Source organism: Notothenia rossii, assembly GCF_949606895.1.
Source record: "Notothenia rossii genome assembly, chromosome: 2".
Taxonomy (NCBI): Eukaryota; Metazoa; Chordata; class Actinopteri; order Perciformes; family Nototheniidae; genus Notothenia; species Notothenia rossii.
In genome coordinates this window covers 57,146,668-57,163,579 of record NC_136904.1, presented here as the reverse complement: position 1 = coordinate 57,163,579, position 16,912 = coordinate 57,146,668, and the positions used below count along the sequence as shown (strand labels likewise).

The 16,912-nt window shown below is 42.7% G+C and overlaps 1 protein-coding gene across 6 annotated transcripts in view; it reads left to right on the top strand.

Moving 5' to 3' along the window:
• The window catches only part of LOC307030345 (melanophilin-like), a 138,074-nt gene that overhangs the window by 45,093 nt on the left and 76,069 nt on the right, over window positions 1-16,912 (top strand). For all 6 annotated transcript variants that reach the window (XR_013805628.1, XM_079666693.1, XM_079666694.1 and 3 more), the window contains exons 5-6: window positions 4,046-4,087; window positions 8,452-8,507. Coding sequence is in view for 5 of the 6 variants with exons in the window: in XM_079666693.1 (XP_079522819.1) it covers window positions 4,046-4,087; window positions 8,452-8,507 (98 nt within the window). In the remaining variant the exon portion in view is untranslated. The remainder of the gene's footprint in view (window positions 1-4,045; window positions 4,088-8,451; window positions 8,508-16,912) is intronic.

Here is a 16,912-nt window from a genome sequence, read left to right as displayed (position 1 = left end):
CTATCCGTGCTGAGTGTGCTGACTTTTCATACACTGTCTGGCTACCTGCATAAAGTCAAGTCCTCGGCGCATTTGTCGGCGAAATGTCGCTCCTCTGTTTTCATTTAAACAGCTCCTTAAATCCGTTCGCGCAGCTAGCTAGCACCAGATGCTAACAACAACAATACACGTAAGGTCTCTCTCTCGCTCGCTCGCGCCAAACATATACACACCTTCCCGGTCCTCCCGATGGCCAGTCGGTGCCTGCCGGTGAGCGTGGAAGTGTGGTCTGCCGCAAGCGGATGGCAGGAGAGGGGGCTGTCAGCATCAGCTTGTAGATGGTATTTTAAACTTGATGCGCTCTGAAACTACGGGGCGGCCGAGGACAAAAAATACACATGCGTTTATCGCGTTAAAATAATTAGTGGCGTTAATTTTGTTTTGCGTTAACGCGTTATTAACGTTTCTAGAAACTACAGAATAAGAGGCAGAGACAATGCATGGTTCACATCAGATCTTTCTGATTTACTATACGAGCGCAATGTAGCAATGTAGCATAGTCAAAAGCCAGGAGTAGGCCTACAGGTCTAGGGTCACATTTGGCTGCTCTTCAGGCAGCTGCGAAACGCATTTACCGTCAAAATCAGAAAAGCCAAAGCTGATCATCTCCTAACACAGGGGTTCCCAAAGTGGGGGTCGCGACCCCCCCCCCCCCGAGTGGGGGTCGCGATATGATTACAAAATGGAAAATTAAAAACAAAAAAATTATTTTAAAAAATGGATTAATTTTTTTTATAATTTTTTTCAGGGGCGGACTAGCCATCTGTATAATTTCCCCGCAACGAGGCTCCCCCTTTGACAATCCACTAGCGCAGAGAATGCGGAAAACTGAAATTAATTCACTAGCACCCCCGTCGACAGGGGGTCGCCAGTCTCTGGCACTGTTATTTTGGGGGTCGCGGGCTGAAAAGTTTGGGAACCCCTGTCCTAACAGAAACTTCAGACAACCTAAATAATCCCCTTAAATTCTGGAAAACTATGAAATCATTAGCTGGAAACAAAAATGTTATGGAGCTTCCACATTGCATTGTGAAGGAGGACTCTGTTCAAATCTCTGATAAGGCAGAAATGCTTGGTTGTTTTAATGAACATTGTATTGCTTCTGGTTCGCTGTTTACCTCGCAGAACATAGCTCAAGAAGCCACTAATCGCTTTGACGGTGGTATCTGGGAGGGTGAACCGTTTAATTTTATTCCAGTAACAGTCTTCCAACTGAAGGAGTTTTAATCAACAAATAATATTTTATCTGACTTTCAATCTGGTTTTAGGAAAAAACACAGCACTACAACAGTTGCCTTAAAAGTAGTAAATTATCTTATTTACCTATTAGACAATGGAGAGCATTGCGCAGCACTTTTTATTGACTTGTCAAAGGCTTTTGATACAGTGGATCATGCCTTACTGTTACAAAGACTTGTTAGTATCGGTCTTTCAGGTAAGGCTGTCTGTTGGTTCGAGAACTATCTATCATGCAGATCACAGTGTGTGCGTGCAGAAGGCTTAACTTCAACATCTCTTCAGGTATCCAATGGTGTGCCACAGAGATCTGTTTTAGGACCATTCTTTTTTATAATTTACATTAAAAGTCTTAATAACAATGTTTTGAATGCAAATTTGCATTTTTATGCCGATGATACAGTAATTTATTGTTCTGCGTCCACCCCGAAGCAGGCTCTTTGTCAGCTCCACAATGCTTTTAACATTGTACAATCCAACAATCCAGTGATTTGAAACTTGTTTTAAATGCTGCCAAGACAAAGCTAATGATGTTCTCGAAAGCAAAACCCAAGGACTTGAACCTTCCTCCTACCACCACCTTGCAGGGGTCGGAGATTGAATCTGTGTTGCAGTATAAGTATCTTGGAGTTATAATTGACAATTCCCTTTCTTTTAAACCACACATTGTGGAACTCTTGAAAAAATTAAGAATACAATTAGGTTTTTCTTTTTAGAAACAAGTCCTGTTGTTCCTATGAGGGCAAAAAGAGACTAGTGTCTGCAACCTTTCTGACTGGATTATGGAGATGTGGTTTATATGAATGCATCTTCTCAGTGCCTTCACTTGCTGGATACCGTCTAACACGGTGCACTGAGATTCATCACAAACCTCAAAACCTTGACGCATCACTGCAATCTATACACTCATGTTGGATGGTCGTCCCTGACCACACGTAGACTGAAACATTGGCACATCCTATAAGGCTCTTCTTGGTGCTTATCTAAGGATATACATAAAAAGAAAATGCACAGGATCTTATCGGCTTCGCTCCAAGAACTTTTTCCTTTTAACTGTACCAAAGGTCCGTACTGCGCTGGGGAAAAGGGCATTCAGTTACGCTGCCCCTCAAGCTTGGAACCTGCTTCAAACTGAGCTGAAACTCAGAGAGCTGGTCTCATTAAACACACTCAAAGCAACTTTAACTGACCTTGAAGCAGGCCGCTGTGTCTGTAAATGCTTTGGCTAAGCTTGGTGTATGACTGTGTTGTGATTGTGTGTTTTTTTTTTTTTAATTGTCTGTAACTGTAAAATTGTCTGTAACTGTAATGTGCTGTGTAATTCTTGGGCCAGGACTCTCTTGAAAAATAGATTTTTAATCTCAATGAGACGTATCCTGGTTAAATAAAGGTAAAATAAAAATAAATAAAATGAAATCTCTAACGGGGATCCTTTCAGCTGTTCTGGTTGCTCACGTTATCCTCTCCAAGAAACTTACTGTTGGTCTATTTCTTACATTTGTCCACCACCTGTCTACAAGAGCCTTCATTTTTGTGTCATTGAGTCACAATAGTCATTTCCTTTGTCCGTCTCAGATAGTAAGCCGGAGGCTGCCAAATCTGTCACAGGCTTTAATCTCTCCCATCTTTTCTCTTTTTCCGGCTCTGGCTCTTCACAGCTTTGCCGAGTGTCACAGTCTTAGTTCCTGACAGAAGACCTCCAATGTCCTTAACTGACCAGTGTGTTAGGACATTAACAATGCAGCTTTACCTCTTCATACATTATTTCCTGAGATTCTAATGTGGTGAAAAGTCCTGTTTATGTTTGCTGCTTGTGTTTAAAGTCTGATGCAGTGACGGCATGAGGCTTTTTCAAAACCTTTCCGGCACTTATTCTCTCTTTTTTAAGTTGCTCACGTAGCATTGCCAATATCCTTTGGCCAAACCCAGAGCATATAAAACAAATGCCCTTGAAGCACACTTTATCAGCTTTACGAATGATTGTGCACAGCAGGGCTCCATGTGAGATCATAGCATCAGGAGATCAATGAATTCTGAAGAGAAAGGGCTCCTGCTTTCGCTGAGTCACCCTGGAGGATTTTTGGACGGGGTATAACAAATATAAAGTTGGCTTGCTGGCTCAGCCCAGAGGGCCTTGTGATCATCCAGTCACATGTGTCTCAATCTGCGCCTGGAATTGGAGGATTCAGTTGAGCAGAACGACGAGAATCAGACAGAAAGAGAGACAGTCTTCATGTAGAAACAGCGCACAGTGAGCACAGATGCATTGTGTTGTTATTAGACACAGCTGAGAACATGTCAACAGATGCATCAAGTTAAAAACCATCAGCCACTCATCACATGCAGGGTTTCATGTGATCGCTTGGATTCAATTTCCCATGCATGACTGTACTCTCACTCACATTCTCTGGCTGTTCTGCTGTGGTCCGCCGGGCCCCACAGCTCGCATGGTTTCATTCTGTGTACAGTAGCTTTGTGCATGGGGAGATACAACACTGTTGGTAACAGCAGAGTCTTTGTTCACATGTGTTGCATAAAGGAGTTCAACTCGATTAGCCAGCTAACCTCAGCTCCTCTGATTCATGGTGCTACATCTGCTTCTGCTTCTAATTATGGTTTTATGTGGAAAATAAGGACTACCTGAATTACTCCAATTCGCTGAGCTGTTTACTGAATTGCAAAATTGCAAACCTAACCTCATTCATTTTCATTTCAAAGTGTAAATAACACTAAATAGGTCATCCTTGTTTCATATATTTCTGTTTTTCAGACCCTCATGGATATGATACACAGAGCATACCCGAGGTCCACAGTAAGTAGACTGAACTAAATAACTATATTATCTTCTGACTTGTTGTTTTAAAGTTTGGTGCTTTATGGGCCAAAGAAAACATATATTGGTCATTTTCTAAAATAATTTTCTTCTACTATAAAAATATATAATGTCAACACTATTGTAAGCATTGGGGTGAGGTTTCATGTGTTTTGAGCATGCGCAGGCTGTCCTGAAGTTGTGGAGTGTGAGAGTGAAAAAGTAATAAACGGAGGCGCTGTTTGTGATGCTCCACAAGTACAAAGTTCCTGTGTTATTGTGATACAGAATTATCTTTGAAGCCCTAACATCTCGGACTCTACACTATCACTGTTTGGATACAAATCTCTGTCCACATGAAAGACACAACTGAAGTGTATTTGTGACGCCTCGCACTGTGATGTTAAAAACCAAAAGAAATACGTTTTTTACGTCAACACTGAAAATTAAGCTTCTGAAAAATCTCAACGTGAGTTTTACAGAAGCTCAGTTTGCAGTAAACTTAAACGCTGTTGGCATTGGAGAAAAAGGCCAAAAACATTTAGAAAGAGTTAGATTTTTTAATTCCTGTGCACATGGACTAGTGGTCATACTATCAAAGCAGTGCTTTGAGCTAACTGCTAACATCAACATGCTAACTTCCTCTCAATGGCAATGCTAAAATACGGATTATAGCACTGCGGGTTAACCCTGTTCAACATCTTACTTTAGTGTGTTAGCATGCTAGCATTGGAAAATTAGCACTTTACAAGTCTTTTATTCATTTTACAGTTATAATGTTATAAAGTTTAAACATTGACTATGCTAGAGAAAAAAGTCAGACGATCGTCTGAATTATCGCGACTCTTCTTTTGAAAACTGTCACATTTTTCTAGAAGTAGGCTACTACATCAAATAGTTTGATAGATAGTTGACCTAAATAATTGACAGACAGACCGGCTGAATTTTCCATCCCTGTTGCTAGCATTGCTTAAAATGCTATTAAAACATGTGTAACAACTATTTACCCCAATACCTGTGCACAGGACTGAGACTCTTGAGCTCATGTAGCAAATCACAGTCAAAATATTTTAAATCACAGTCCTGCTGTGTGCTATTCACATCATATCCAACGGTTCTCAGACATTTTGCAATCATTTTCAGTGAGTCTGGGTGGTCTAGACTGGATTAGCAACCAGGCACGTGGCACTATATGCATCATGGGTTTGTTGTAATCTGGCAATGTCCAAAATGTTAAGGTTCCCCTTAATTTTTACCATTTGCTGTCATAGTGAGGGGCCCTTCATCAATAAATATGTGTTCCATCAAATTGCAACATACAGGATTCAAAAACCACACATGTTATTCCCTCAGGACCTTTGAGGCTTAGTCCAGCCAAGTGTGTGGTCTTGAGACTAATAAAGACAGGTTGAACGTCTGATACATTGCTACTGTCAGTTGTGAGATGTAACTGAGTACATTTACTCAAGCACTGTATGTAAGTGAAATGGAGGTACTTTTACTCCAGTAGCCTACATGTTGTGGGAAAATGTTGTACTTTATAGTCCACTACATTTATTTTACATATTTCGTTACCTAGTTACCTTTGAAATTCAGGTTACTAATACAAAATATGAATCAACATACCTTATATATTATTATAGGTTAAGCCCCAAGCCTGTTTTTCAGGTCTCATGCTCGAAAATGACCTTTCCACAACAAATGACAATAACTTCACTTCAAAAGGGTTGAATTAATAATCTTTTTTCTCAAAGTAATGATAAACCTGTGAGTTGGATGTAGAAAAGTCAGAATCAATATAGATGTTTTTTTATTTTAAAGAAAATTCAGATTTAACAAAAAAACTGTAAATTATAGTGTCCGTCCCAAAAATATTTTTTCCATATCTCTGGCCCCCCTTGGTCGATTTTGATGATTGACATCTCTTTCTAACCGTAAGAGCCAATGGAATCGAGGGAAAATTCCACATACACACACAGGTTACCAAATAAGGAGTGATAGTGACGCGTAGAAAAACTGGAAGCTGCGCTAGCCTCTGGTGGCTACCATTAGTAGCTCATCTTGATTCTCCGTTTTTAGCATAAAAATGGAATTATGGATTATCAATACTTTTTTCAAAGTGACAGAAACATTGCTATAACCTATGAATTAACCTTCAGCCACGTTTTTTCTAGTTTTAATGCCACTGAACACAACTTTTGATCAGAATAACAGCTAAGGTGAGCATATCTCCATGTTTTGCTGCCTGAAGCTACTCGTGTGTTGTCTGTATTTGCTTCCCCTGTCACGAGTTCTAATCGCTCAGTGATGATCCTTATATTTCTATAATCTGTGGAATCTCAGGATGTTAGCTAAGCTTGTTTGTGCAGATCCAATAAGTATATCGATCGTTATAGCTAGAGTTCTGTGCTAACGGCCTTAAGATTTTTTTGCCCGTGGCTAATTCAGAGGCTCAGCGTTAGCTTTGAGGAACAGATCAGTTTGCTGAGTTTCTTCCCGTTACATAGATATGAAACATACATAGTTTATTCAATCTTAAGAAGCCCTCAGACACTTTTGCTTGCAGATGTTGTGATTTCGGCCCCTTCGGCCGGTCAGTGGGGCTTAAGAGTTAAGCTACCCAGTAGTTTATAAAGCAATTCAAATCAACCCCACTTTGACCAATTGCATCCGAAGTGATGAACACATTGATAATTGAAATATATTAAAAAAACATTATTAAAACATATCTGGTGCTTATAATGGGCCATTCTGCTTGACGAGTACTGTTTTACTTTAACTTAAAGAGCCTGTGACACGGGTTTCACCCTTCATCCAAACCCATCGATTTTAGTAAATAATCGGCCCATCGGAATTCGTCCCGATGGCCAGTCCGCCACTGTACCTAGCCCAGCCCACGTAAACTGTGAACGGGGGAAGCCTCGCTGCAGGGAAACGGTGGACCTAGTGTCCCGATCGGAGTGGGAATAATAATAATAATAATAATCATAATCCGTGCATTTTATCCATTAATATCCCCAACATTGTGGTCAAAAAAACACACACTAACGTTTAATCCATTTTGGTGTACTACAACTACAAAAAGCATCGGTTTGTTTTTTCATATCATATGTCGCCGAATTGACATGAAAGCACTAATAAATGTAGTTTCATCCACTTGAGTTTACAACTACAAAAATAATCTATTTGTTTTTGTATCACATCCGACGGGAGGAAATTCAGCAGCTCTCACTACCGATTTTTTATCCTAATTTAATCATCACCTTCACCACGATCATTTATGTTTATGTTTGCCGAATTGACATGAAAGCACTGACAAATATGAATATACTGTAGTCAACTTCATTAAAACCATCACCATTTCTACGCATGACAACACACTTTGTCCGTGTTTGGCTCTCTCGCCACACAGTGAAGCGTTCCCGCATTGACGTCACTTCCGGCTTCCCCCAAAACTATTATTGATATTTATCAGAACGGTATCGCACCTTCTTTTTTAAGATGACGGTTCGAGATTACTAGTAGCCCAATATTTCATTGCACAACAGTTCTTGGGAGGCTGTCACAGGCTCTTTAAGTACAATTTCGAAAACTTGTAACTGAGTACTTAACACTGAGAACCGGGGAAGCTTTAGTCGGAGGGAGTCGACAAGGTTTCAAACAAAGTGTTAGTTATAAGGGCAAGGGTGTTAACTGGGCATCGACCAATCAGTGGTTCCATCCCCAGCTCCTCTAGTGCAGACGGTAATGAGATGTATGTGCGTCACTTTGGATAAAAGAGCCAGCTAAATGGCATGAAATGTAATACAGTGATTCATGTTGGAAATGATAGAGAAGTCGTGCTGTAAGTGTAGGCCCACTGAGGCTGAGCTATTGTTGTTATTGTAATAACAAGTTAACATGTTAAACATGTTGTTCTGTGTGTGCTTTCAACTGTATCTGCAGATCTGTGGAGCTCCCTTTGCTCCTTCTTCTGCTCCTCTCTGCAGGTTATGTTGTTGGCCAGTCTCTCCTTCCTCTCTCTCTGGAACTGTAACGTAGAAATGCAACTCTCATAAACACTCTCATAACGAGGGACTGAAAACGCACCACGTTGCTTTTCATTCCCTGTGCTGTAATCTTTCTACCAGATGGAAATAATATAGCATTTGATTTGCTGCAGTATGTTGCACAACAATCTTGTTGTACCTACTCTACTTTACTCTAGAGTTCTATTGAAGGAACTCTGCATTGTGTGACTCTATGTTTGCTCAGAAATGCATGCGCACAGAGAAACGCCACATTATCCTCTTTAGAAAGCTCACTTTGTTGTGCAGAATATTTGTTCAACTCTGTTAAAGCTTACTTTGTTTTTTCTTTATCAGCAGATGGATATGCTGAGCACAGTATGGACGCTCCAGAATCACCGCACCACAAGGAGGTACGCCAACTCTTTCTTATTATTCAGAGAGTATGATCTTTAATATGTACTGCTTAGCCTTTCTATGAGAATAAACTTAATAAACAGGCAACTTGCAGTTTTTTGTATAGATTCCCACAGTGTTGTAGTCAAGTCACCAATTCACGAGTCCAAGTCACTCTCGAGTCACCACTCTTCGAGTCCGATTCCAAGTCCGAGTCACCCAAGGAGAGTCCGAGTCGAGTCCGAGTCCGAGTCATCATTACCTGTGTTCGAGTCCGAGTCCAAGTCTGAGTCACCCAAGGAGTGTCCGGGTCGAGTCCGAGTCATCATTACCTGTGTTTGAGTCCGAGTCCAAGTCCGAGTCACCTAAGAAGAGTCCAAAAAAAGAGCACCGGGTCATTTGAAAAAAGGTGCATTTGCATACCAACATTGAGAGAGAGAGAGAGGGAGAGAGAGAAGGGAGAAGAGAAAAGAGAGGAGAGAGAGAAGAGAGGAGAGAGAAGAGAGAGAAGAGAGAGGAGAGAGAGAGAGAGAGAAAGATATTTGCGAGTTGCATATGAACTCAGGGCCGGCCCGTAGCACTGGCGTTATAACTTTTCGCCTAGGGCGCCAGATCTGGGGAGGTGCTGCGCTGGCAGCTCTGGGAGGGAAAACACTTTTTTGACCGTTGGTGCTCATCCTAATTTTCGGCCTTGATGTAACAATATTCATAACTAAGTAAATGTAACACCCTTTTCACCCCGGTTACACGTTTCATTTGCCCTGTACGATGGGCGCTGTAAGTGATAAAATGGGGGATGTTGGCTTATCTGATGCCCGCACCTCACAGCCAAAGTGCGAGTGAGCGAGGGAGAGAGGGAGGGTGCACCGGTACCGGCGCTGTTGTTATTAGAATCTGGTGCTAGCTGCTCTAACGGATATAAGAAGAAGATGTGTCTACAATAATGTGGAGCAGTGGCGGTTCTACGGGGTGGCACGGGGTGGCAGCTGCCACCTCAGAAAAATGCCTTGCCACCCCAGCTGCCACCCCATTTGGAAGCTTTGTTTTGAAAGAAAAGTTGTAGCTCATCGGACATTTATGAGAGAAAATCTCTAATGTCCGAGTGCAAGTGAATGCAGCACAAGACGCGAGCCTTGTAACCCCTCCCCCCCCCCCCCTGGCGCGAGCTTGGAAATATGATTGGCGGCGATTTCATTTGAACGGGAGGACAGCGCAAAATGAGAAGCATTTCGGATCAGGTAGACAGAAGGAATGAGGTATTTGCGGTCAGGGTATGGCTGGGGTAGGCTACAGCCATACCAATAAATGGCTTAGCCCCACCATGAAAAATGATGTTAAAGTAAGCTAAATAAAGTCTTCCAACTCGCGCGGAGTAAATTGCACAGACAGCAGTTAGTAAGATTGATTTCAGTAGCCACTTGTCTGGAAATACCGAAGACTAGAAACGGTTTTGAAAACTTTTGTCACGTAGTGATCGTCTTCTCAATAGAACATCTTTGATAATGTGTTCTGGCCAATCAGAATCAAGATAACGGCGTGGTGTTGTTGCAGGAAGTCCCGACGGAGAATACTTTTGCTGTAGTACATCTCTATATACATAGGTAGAACTATAAGACCCCTAGGTTTGATGATTGATAGGTGTGTGGGCTGTCTTTCATTTTGACACACAGAACAATGGGGGCTATCCACCCTTATCCACAATGTAAAGTAATTCACACAGCCTTTTCCCTCTTCTCTCTGTGAGGAGCAGCAGGTTCAGCTTTCAGAGCAAAGTAACAAAAAACTAAAATGGCATTCATTTTTTTTAAATACGTCGTGTAGTAATATATATTTATTTATTTTTCTTCTCAAGAGAGCACCAGAATGTGTATTTGATGTTAGTATTTCAAAAAATCTCCTGGGGGAGAATCCCTGCAGGGGTTGGGTTTTCAACTCTTTCACCTGTGGGGAAATTGCAGGATTGGCTCCAGGTCGCCCTTTTTATTTACTACAAGACAAATGTGCCTTTTTATTTCATACAGTTCAATTTGGATTGAGACAGGGAAATAATCTAAACCTCACGCGTGGCGTTTCACTGTCAAGGGGAGCGTGTATGTAATTACATTGCAAATGTATGGGTTAGCCCTACTATAGATTACCCAACACAAATACTCTGGCGCCGCAACTGTTTGCGGTCTACTATGACAGAGAAGAGCCTGTCAAGTTTGGCAGTACTCAGCATTGAATCAAAACGCACCATAGCTTTAAATCTTAATAAGTTTGTGTGGCGTTTTGCTGATCAAGATGGTAATCGCCACATTCAGCTGTTATAGACATGCCAACTTGATGCTCTGCTCACGGATGAGTCGATGAGAATAATAAACTGTTTAAGAAGATGACCTTACATGTGTAAATATATGTTTCTTCTTTGTGGGGGTCTGCCCCCAAAAACCAGTTTCAAGTCCTGAGAAAGTCAAATAAGACGGTGTGTAAAACTTCACTGCCCAGCCAAAAAAAAGTAACCACTTTGATTTAACTAGGCCAGTAGGTAAGGGCTTTCCACTGGATAATAACTGCAGCGATGTATATGTTTTAGCTGAATACACGTTTTTTAACCCTAACTGATGCAGTTAGTCATTTCTTTAATGTTTGTTCTTTATGATGTAAAGTCAAGGTTGTAACTGTTTGCAATGAAGTCGTGGGGCGCTGAACTGTTCCTTTGATTCTTTTGAATTATGATAGTAATTACTGGTCTTTCAAATTTGAAGGAGGGTGAGCAAGCATCTTGAGGAACATTCATCATTAACTCCTCCAAAAAATATAGTTTATTTAATAATAACACTGAATATGTGAATCATAAAAGGGATTGACAGCTGATAGGAATAATATGATTGTTAATATTATCATATTCATACAGACACACATCGATGAGACAGTTAATATACTTATTGTAGCAGTCTGCATATTTGGTACCCCTGCTGGTCTAAGAGTTAAACCAACTAATTCAGTTAAAATTCATTAAATTAAGTCTGCCACCTTATATATTTATATTTAAGGCTTTACTGATGTGCCACAATAATGTCACCTAATGTTATTGAGTTAAAATATCAATATTGTGGCTTTCCAAGTTAACATTAATTGATATGACTGCGATTAAATCAGCATACTTCTGCCAGGGGATGCCACCCCTCAAAATCTCCTGCCACCCTCTTGCCATCCATGAATATTTGTCTAGATCCGCCCCTGATGTGGAGGGAGAGTATGGAGTCAGATTTGGGTCAATATTCTAGCGCGCAAAACAAGCTACTCACGAGCGGGAAATGTGCTTTTACAAGTGCATGAAATGACCCTCGCGCCCAGATTAAACCCCCGCAAACAGAGACAGCCCTCTTGCTCGCTCACGGGAGTGTCAGCCTCACTCGCTCGCGGAGTCTGTCTGCGCGCGTGTGAAAAGTTTCTGACACTTTGGGGCGGAGCCACTGAACTTTGATTGACAGCTGCACAGGAAACCTGGAGTTGCCAGGTTTGATAAATGCCTGAACTACCAAGAGCCGAGGAGTGACAGCAGCAATATCAGTTGGACGAGATTGAATGGTAAACATGCCCAAAAAAAAACATTATAATCGTAAAGTGTACAGCTAATATATATATATTTATATATTAAGGCTGTCAGTTGATTAAAATATTATCGCGATTAATCGCATGATTGTCCATAGTTAATCGCAAATTAATCGCACATTTTTTATCTGTTCTAAATGTACCTTAGAGGAATATTTTCCAAGTTTGTAATACTCTTATCAACATATGAGTGGACAAATATGCTTTATGCTAATGTTTATTATCATTTGAACAATGACAAATATTCTCATGGATATTAAACACAACAACCTCTGAACATTACAAATATTCGCCTCAATTCAACCTGGAACCTCGTGTGTGTGTGTGTGTGTGTGTGTGTGTGTGTGTGTGTGTGTGTGTGACGCTGCAATCATGTTGTGCGCGCTATCCGTGCTGAGTGTGCTGACTTTTCGTACAATGTCCCACTGTCTGGCTACCTGCATGAAGTCAAGTGCTCGGCGCAGTTGTGGCGAAATGTCGCTCCTCTGTTTTCATTTAAACAGCTCCTTAGATCTGTTAGCGCAGCTAGCTAGCACCAGATGCTAACAACAACAACAATACACGTAAGGTCTCTCTCTCGCGCCACACATACACACACCCTCCCGGTCCTCCCAATAGCCAGTCGGTGTCTACCGGTGAGCGTGTAAGTGTGGTCTGCCACAAGCGGACGGCAGGAGCGGGGCTGTCAGCATCAGCTTGTAGATGGTATTTTAAACTCGATGCGCTCTGAAACTACGTGGCGGCCGAGGAAAAAAGATACACATGCGTTAATCGCGTTAAAATAATTAGTGGCGTTCATTTTGGACGGCCCTAATATATATATATATATATATATATAAATTAATTTTATATAAAACAATATATTTTTGAGTGGGCTGTATCTGTCGAAAACTGCTAGCTACTGTCTGCTGTATGCACCTCCCTTACGAAATGAACTATAAATTAACTATAGTATACTGTAAGAGTTGTATAGTGTCCTATAGTAAGTTTGTCGTGTTCTGTAGTATTTTTCACCTGCTATCGTATTACTATAGTTTTTTCTGTAGAGCCATTTTATTAGCTATAGTAGCCCTATAATATTTCAATAGTAATACTATGTATCTAGTATCTACTATGTATGGATCTTTGTAGTATTCCTATATTATTTTAAATAGTATAACTATAGTATATATATACATATATATATATTTTTTTTTTTGGGTGTTTCCGTATTAAGACTATATTATTTTAAATAGTACTAGAGTATAATATATAGTGTTTCTGTTGTTGTTTTTTGAACACACTATAGAACACTCCTATAGTAATAGTATGATATTGTCATAATAAATGCATATTATTACCATAGTGTTTGTAAAAGCATTACAATCCTAGAATGAATGTGTCATTTAATTATATCAAATTAATTGATAGTTCAGGCATTTATCAAACCTGGCCACTCTGGCTTCCTGGCAGCTATCAATCAAAATCCAGTGGCTCCGCCCCAAAGTTTGAGAAACCTATATATTGATTGGGTCATTGAACCAAATCTGACTCCATAATAAGCTTAATATGTTAGACCCTCCAGAAAAACGTGATTCTGCGATCGCAGAATTTACCGCATAATCAGCAAAATGGCGCAGATTTTTAAAAGGCCGCATATTTATCAAAAGGCCGCATAATCCCCGCATTTTTCCACACAAAGTTGAGAAGAAAAAAAGTTAACTCGTCTTGACGTGACGTCATCAGCTCGCGCATCACAGAATGTAAACAACACTGTAGAGAGTGAACGTGTGGAGCTCACACGATAGAGAAAACACCAAGATGAGAAAATCTAATCCATCTCATTTACCGACGAACATTTCTACTAAAGACCGGGCAAAAAGTGGGGGGAAACTATTCTGCACCCCGTGCAACTGTGTGTTAGAGCATAAGAGAAAATCGATGGTGACGACCCACTTTGATTCATTCAAACATTCGAAAATAATTTCTGCTGCTGCGGACAAGAAAGCCAAACAACGCACGTTCACCGAGGCAACAACCTCCAAAACCCTTTCGAGGGCTACAAGAAACGAAGTGAGTAGCCTACAAGATTGAAGCTGGTCAGATAACGAACGAGTAAATGAAAACAGAATGAGGCGGAGAAGTGTGTGTGTGTGTGTGTGTGTGTGTGTGTGTGTGTGTGTGTGTGTGTGTGTGTGTGTGTGTGTGTGTGTGTGTGTGTGTGTGTGTGTGTGTGTGTGTGTGTGTGTGTGTGTGTGTGTGTGTGTGTGTGTGTGTGTGTGTGTGTGTGTGTGTGTGTGTGTGTGTGTGTGTGTGTGTGTGTGTGTGTGTGTGTGTGTGTGTGTGTGTGTGTGTGTGTGTGTGTGTGTGTGAAATAACCCAATTGCTTTTACAATAAATAAACATTGAATTTGTTTAATTGAATAGTAAAGGGGTTTAACGTTAGTGGCAGGTTGTGTGTGAGAGAGAATAAATAAGACAGCCCAATATTTAAAAAAATTGTTATTATTTTTTCCCGCATATTTTGCATATTTCGCAACTTCCCGCAATTTCACCGCATAAAATTGTTACGGTATCTGAGAGGACCCAAACGCAGGACACGGCAGAGTGTTCAAAAAGGGTTTATTAGTGAACAAAAGGTGCGGGAAGGATAATCCGGCAGGAGTGGCGAGGAAGTGGAGGCTGGTGACGACAACACGGCGGTCAGAGAATGATCCTGGAGCACAGGAAGAAAACACGTTAGCGTCAGAACATCCAGAAATAAGGTAGCTGATAATGCTGAGTAGCCTGGAGGTTTACCACTGTGGTTTAACAACGATCTGGCGCCGACAGGTTGTGGAGCCTCTGCTGATATGCCGTTGTAGATGGCTGATGAGAATCAGGTGTGAGGGTGAACAGCTGATTGCAGCAGGTGAGCCGGGAGCCAGAGTGACAGCCACCACGCCCACACAACAGGCAAAGGGAAAACATCCCCAAGGAGGCGGCTGGAAATGGACAGCCACCACAGTACCCCCCCCTTAAGGGACGCCTCCAGGCGGCCTACCTGGTCTACCAGGTCTACCAGGGTTATCCCGGTGGAAGTCCCGTACCAGGGACGCGTCGTCGATGTTTCGCCGGGGAACCCAAGACCTCTCCTCCAGGCCATAGCCCTCCCAATCCACGAGATATTGGAATCCCCTTCCACGGCGACGAACGTCCAACAATCGCCTGACGGTGTAGGTTGGGTGACCATCGATGATGCGGGGGGGTGGGGGAAGAGTCACTGGAGGAGACAAGGGGCTGCTGGCAACAGGTTTTAGCAGAGAAACATGAAAAGTAGGGTGAACCTTCATGTGTGGGGGAAGCTTGAGCTTGACTGCAGATGGGTTAACAACAGAGTCGATGATGAAGGGGCCGACATAATGTGGCGTGAGTTTTTTAGACTCTGTCTTGAGTGGGAGGTCTTTGGAGGAAAGCCAAACACTCTGACCTGGTAAGTAGTTGGGGGCCGGGGTCCTGTGACGGTCTGCGATGAGGCGGTTGCGGGCAGCGGAACGGAGCAGGGCGGCTCAGGTGTCCTTCCACACCTTACGACAGCGTCGAAGGTGGGTCTGAATGGAAGGAACAGCAACTTCCTCTTCCTGTGCTGGAAACAGGGGTGGTTGAAAACCCATGGCACAATGAAAAGGTGAAATACCTGTGGCTGCATTTGACAGGGAGTTGTGTGCATATTCGATCCATGGCAGATGTGGGCACCATGAAGAGGGGTTCCTGAAAGCCACACAGCGGAGAGCCGCTCCCAGGTCCTGGTTGGCCCGTTCCGTTTGCCCGTTTTTTTGAGGATGATAACCCGACGACAGGCTCACCGATGCTCCCAGAGCCCGACAGAAGACTTTCCAAACGTGGGAAATGAACTGGGGGCCCCGGTCAGAAACGATGTCGGTGGGGATTCCATGTAGTCGAACAACGTGGTTGACCAGAAGATCTGCAGTCTCTCGGGCTGTGGGAAGCTTGGGGAGAGCAACAAAGTGTACCATCTTGGAAAATCTGTCCACAATAGTTAGGATGATGGTATTACCTTGTGAGAGTGGAAGTCCAGTAACAAAATCCAAGGCCACATGCGACCAAGGGCGACTAGGTACTGGCAGCGGGCGAAGCAGACCAGAGGGAGGTTGGTGGGAGGACTTGGCGCGGGCACATACTGTACAGGCAGCAACAAAGACCCTGGTGTCTTGAGCCATGGAAGGCCACCAGAACCGCTGTCTGAGGATAAACAGTGTGCGATGGACACCAGGATGACACGAGAGACGGGAGGCGTGTGCCCACTGCAGGACCTTGGAGCGGACAGAGATAGGCACAAAGAGATTATTAGCTGGGCAGTTACCTGGGTTAGGCTGCGCCCGCTGAGCCTCCTTAACAAGTGACTCAATCTCCCAAGTAACAGCCGCTACCACGCAGGAGGCAGGCAGGATGGTGTCTGGACCGGCAGCTGGTTCTTCGGAAGCAAACTGGCGAGAGAGAGCGTCCGGCTTGAGGTTCCGTGACCCTGGGCGGTAGGTAAGGGTGAATGAGAAGCGACCGAAATACAGAGCCCATCGAGCCTGACGGGAGTTAAGGCGCTTGGCAGTTTGGATGTAAGCCAAGTTTTTGTGGTCTGTCCATACAATAAAAGGGAGCTCAGCTCCCTCCAGCCAGTGTCTCCACTCCTCTAGGGCAAGTTTGACAGCCAGCAGCTCTCTGTTACCCACGTCATAGTTTTTCTCAGCTGGAGTGAGGCGGCGGGAGAAAAATGCACAAGGGTGTAATTTTTGGTCTCTTTCCGAGCGCTGGGAAAGAACTGCGCCTACCCCGGTGTTGGAGGCATCAA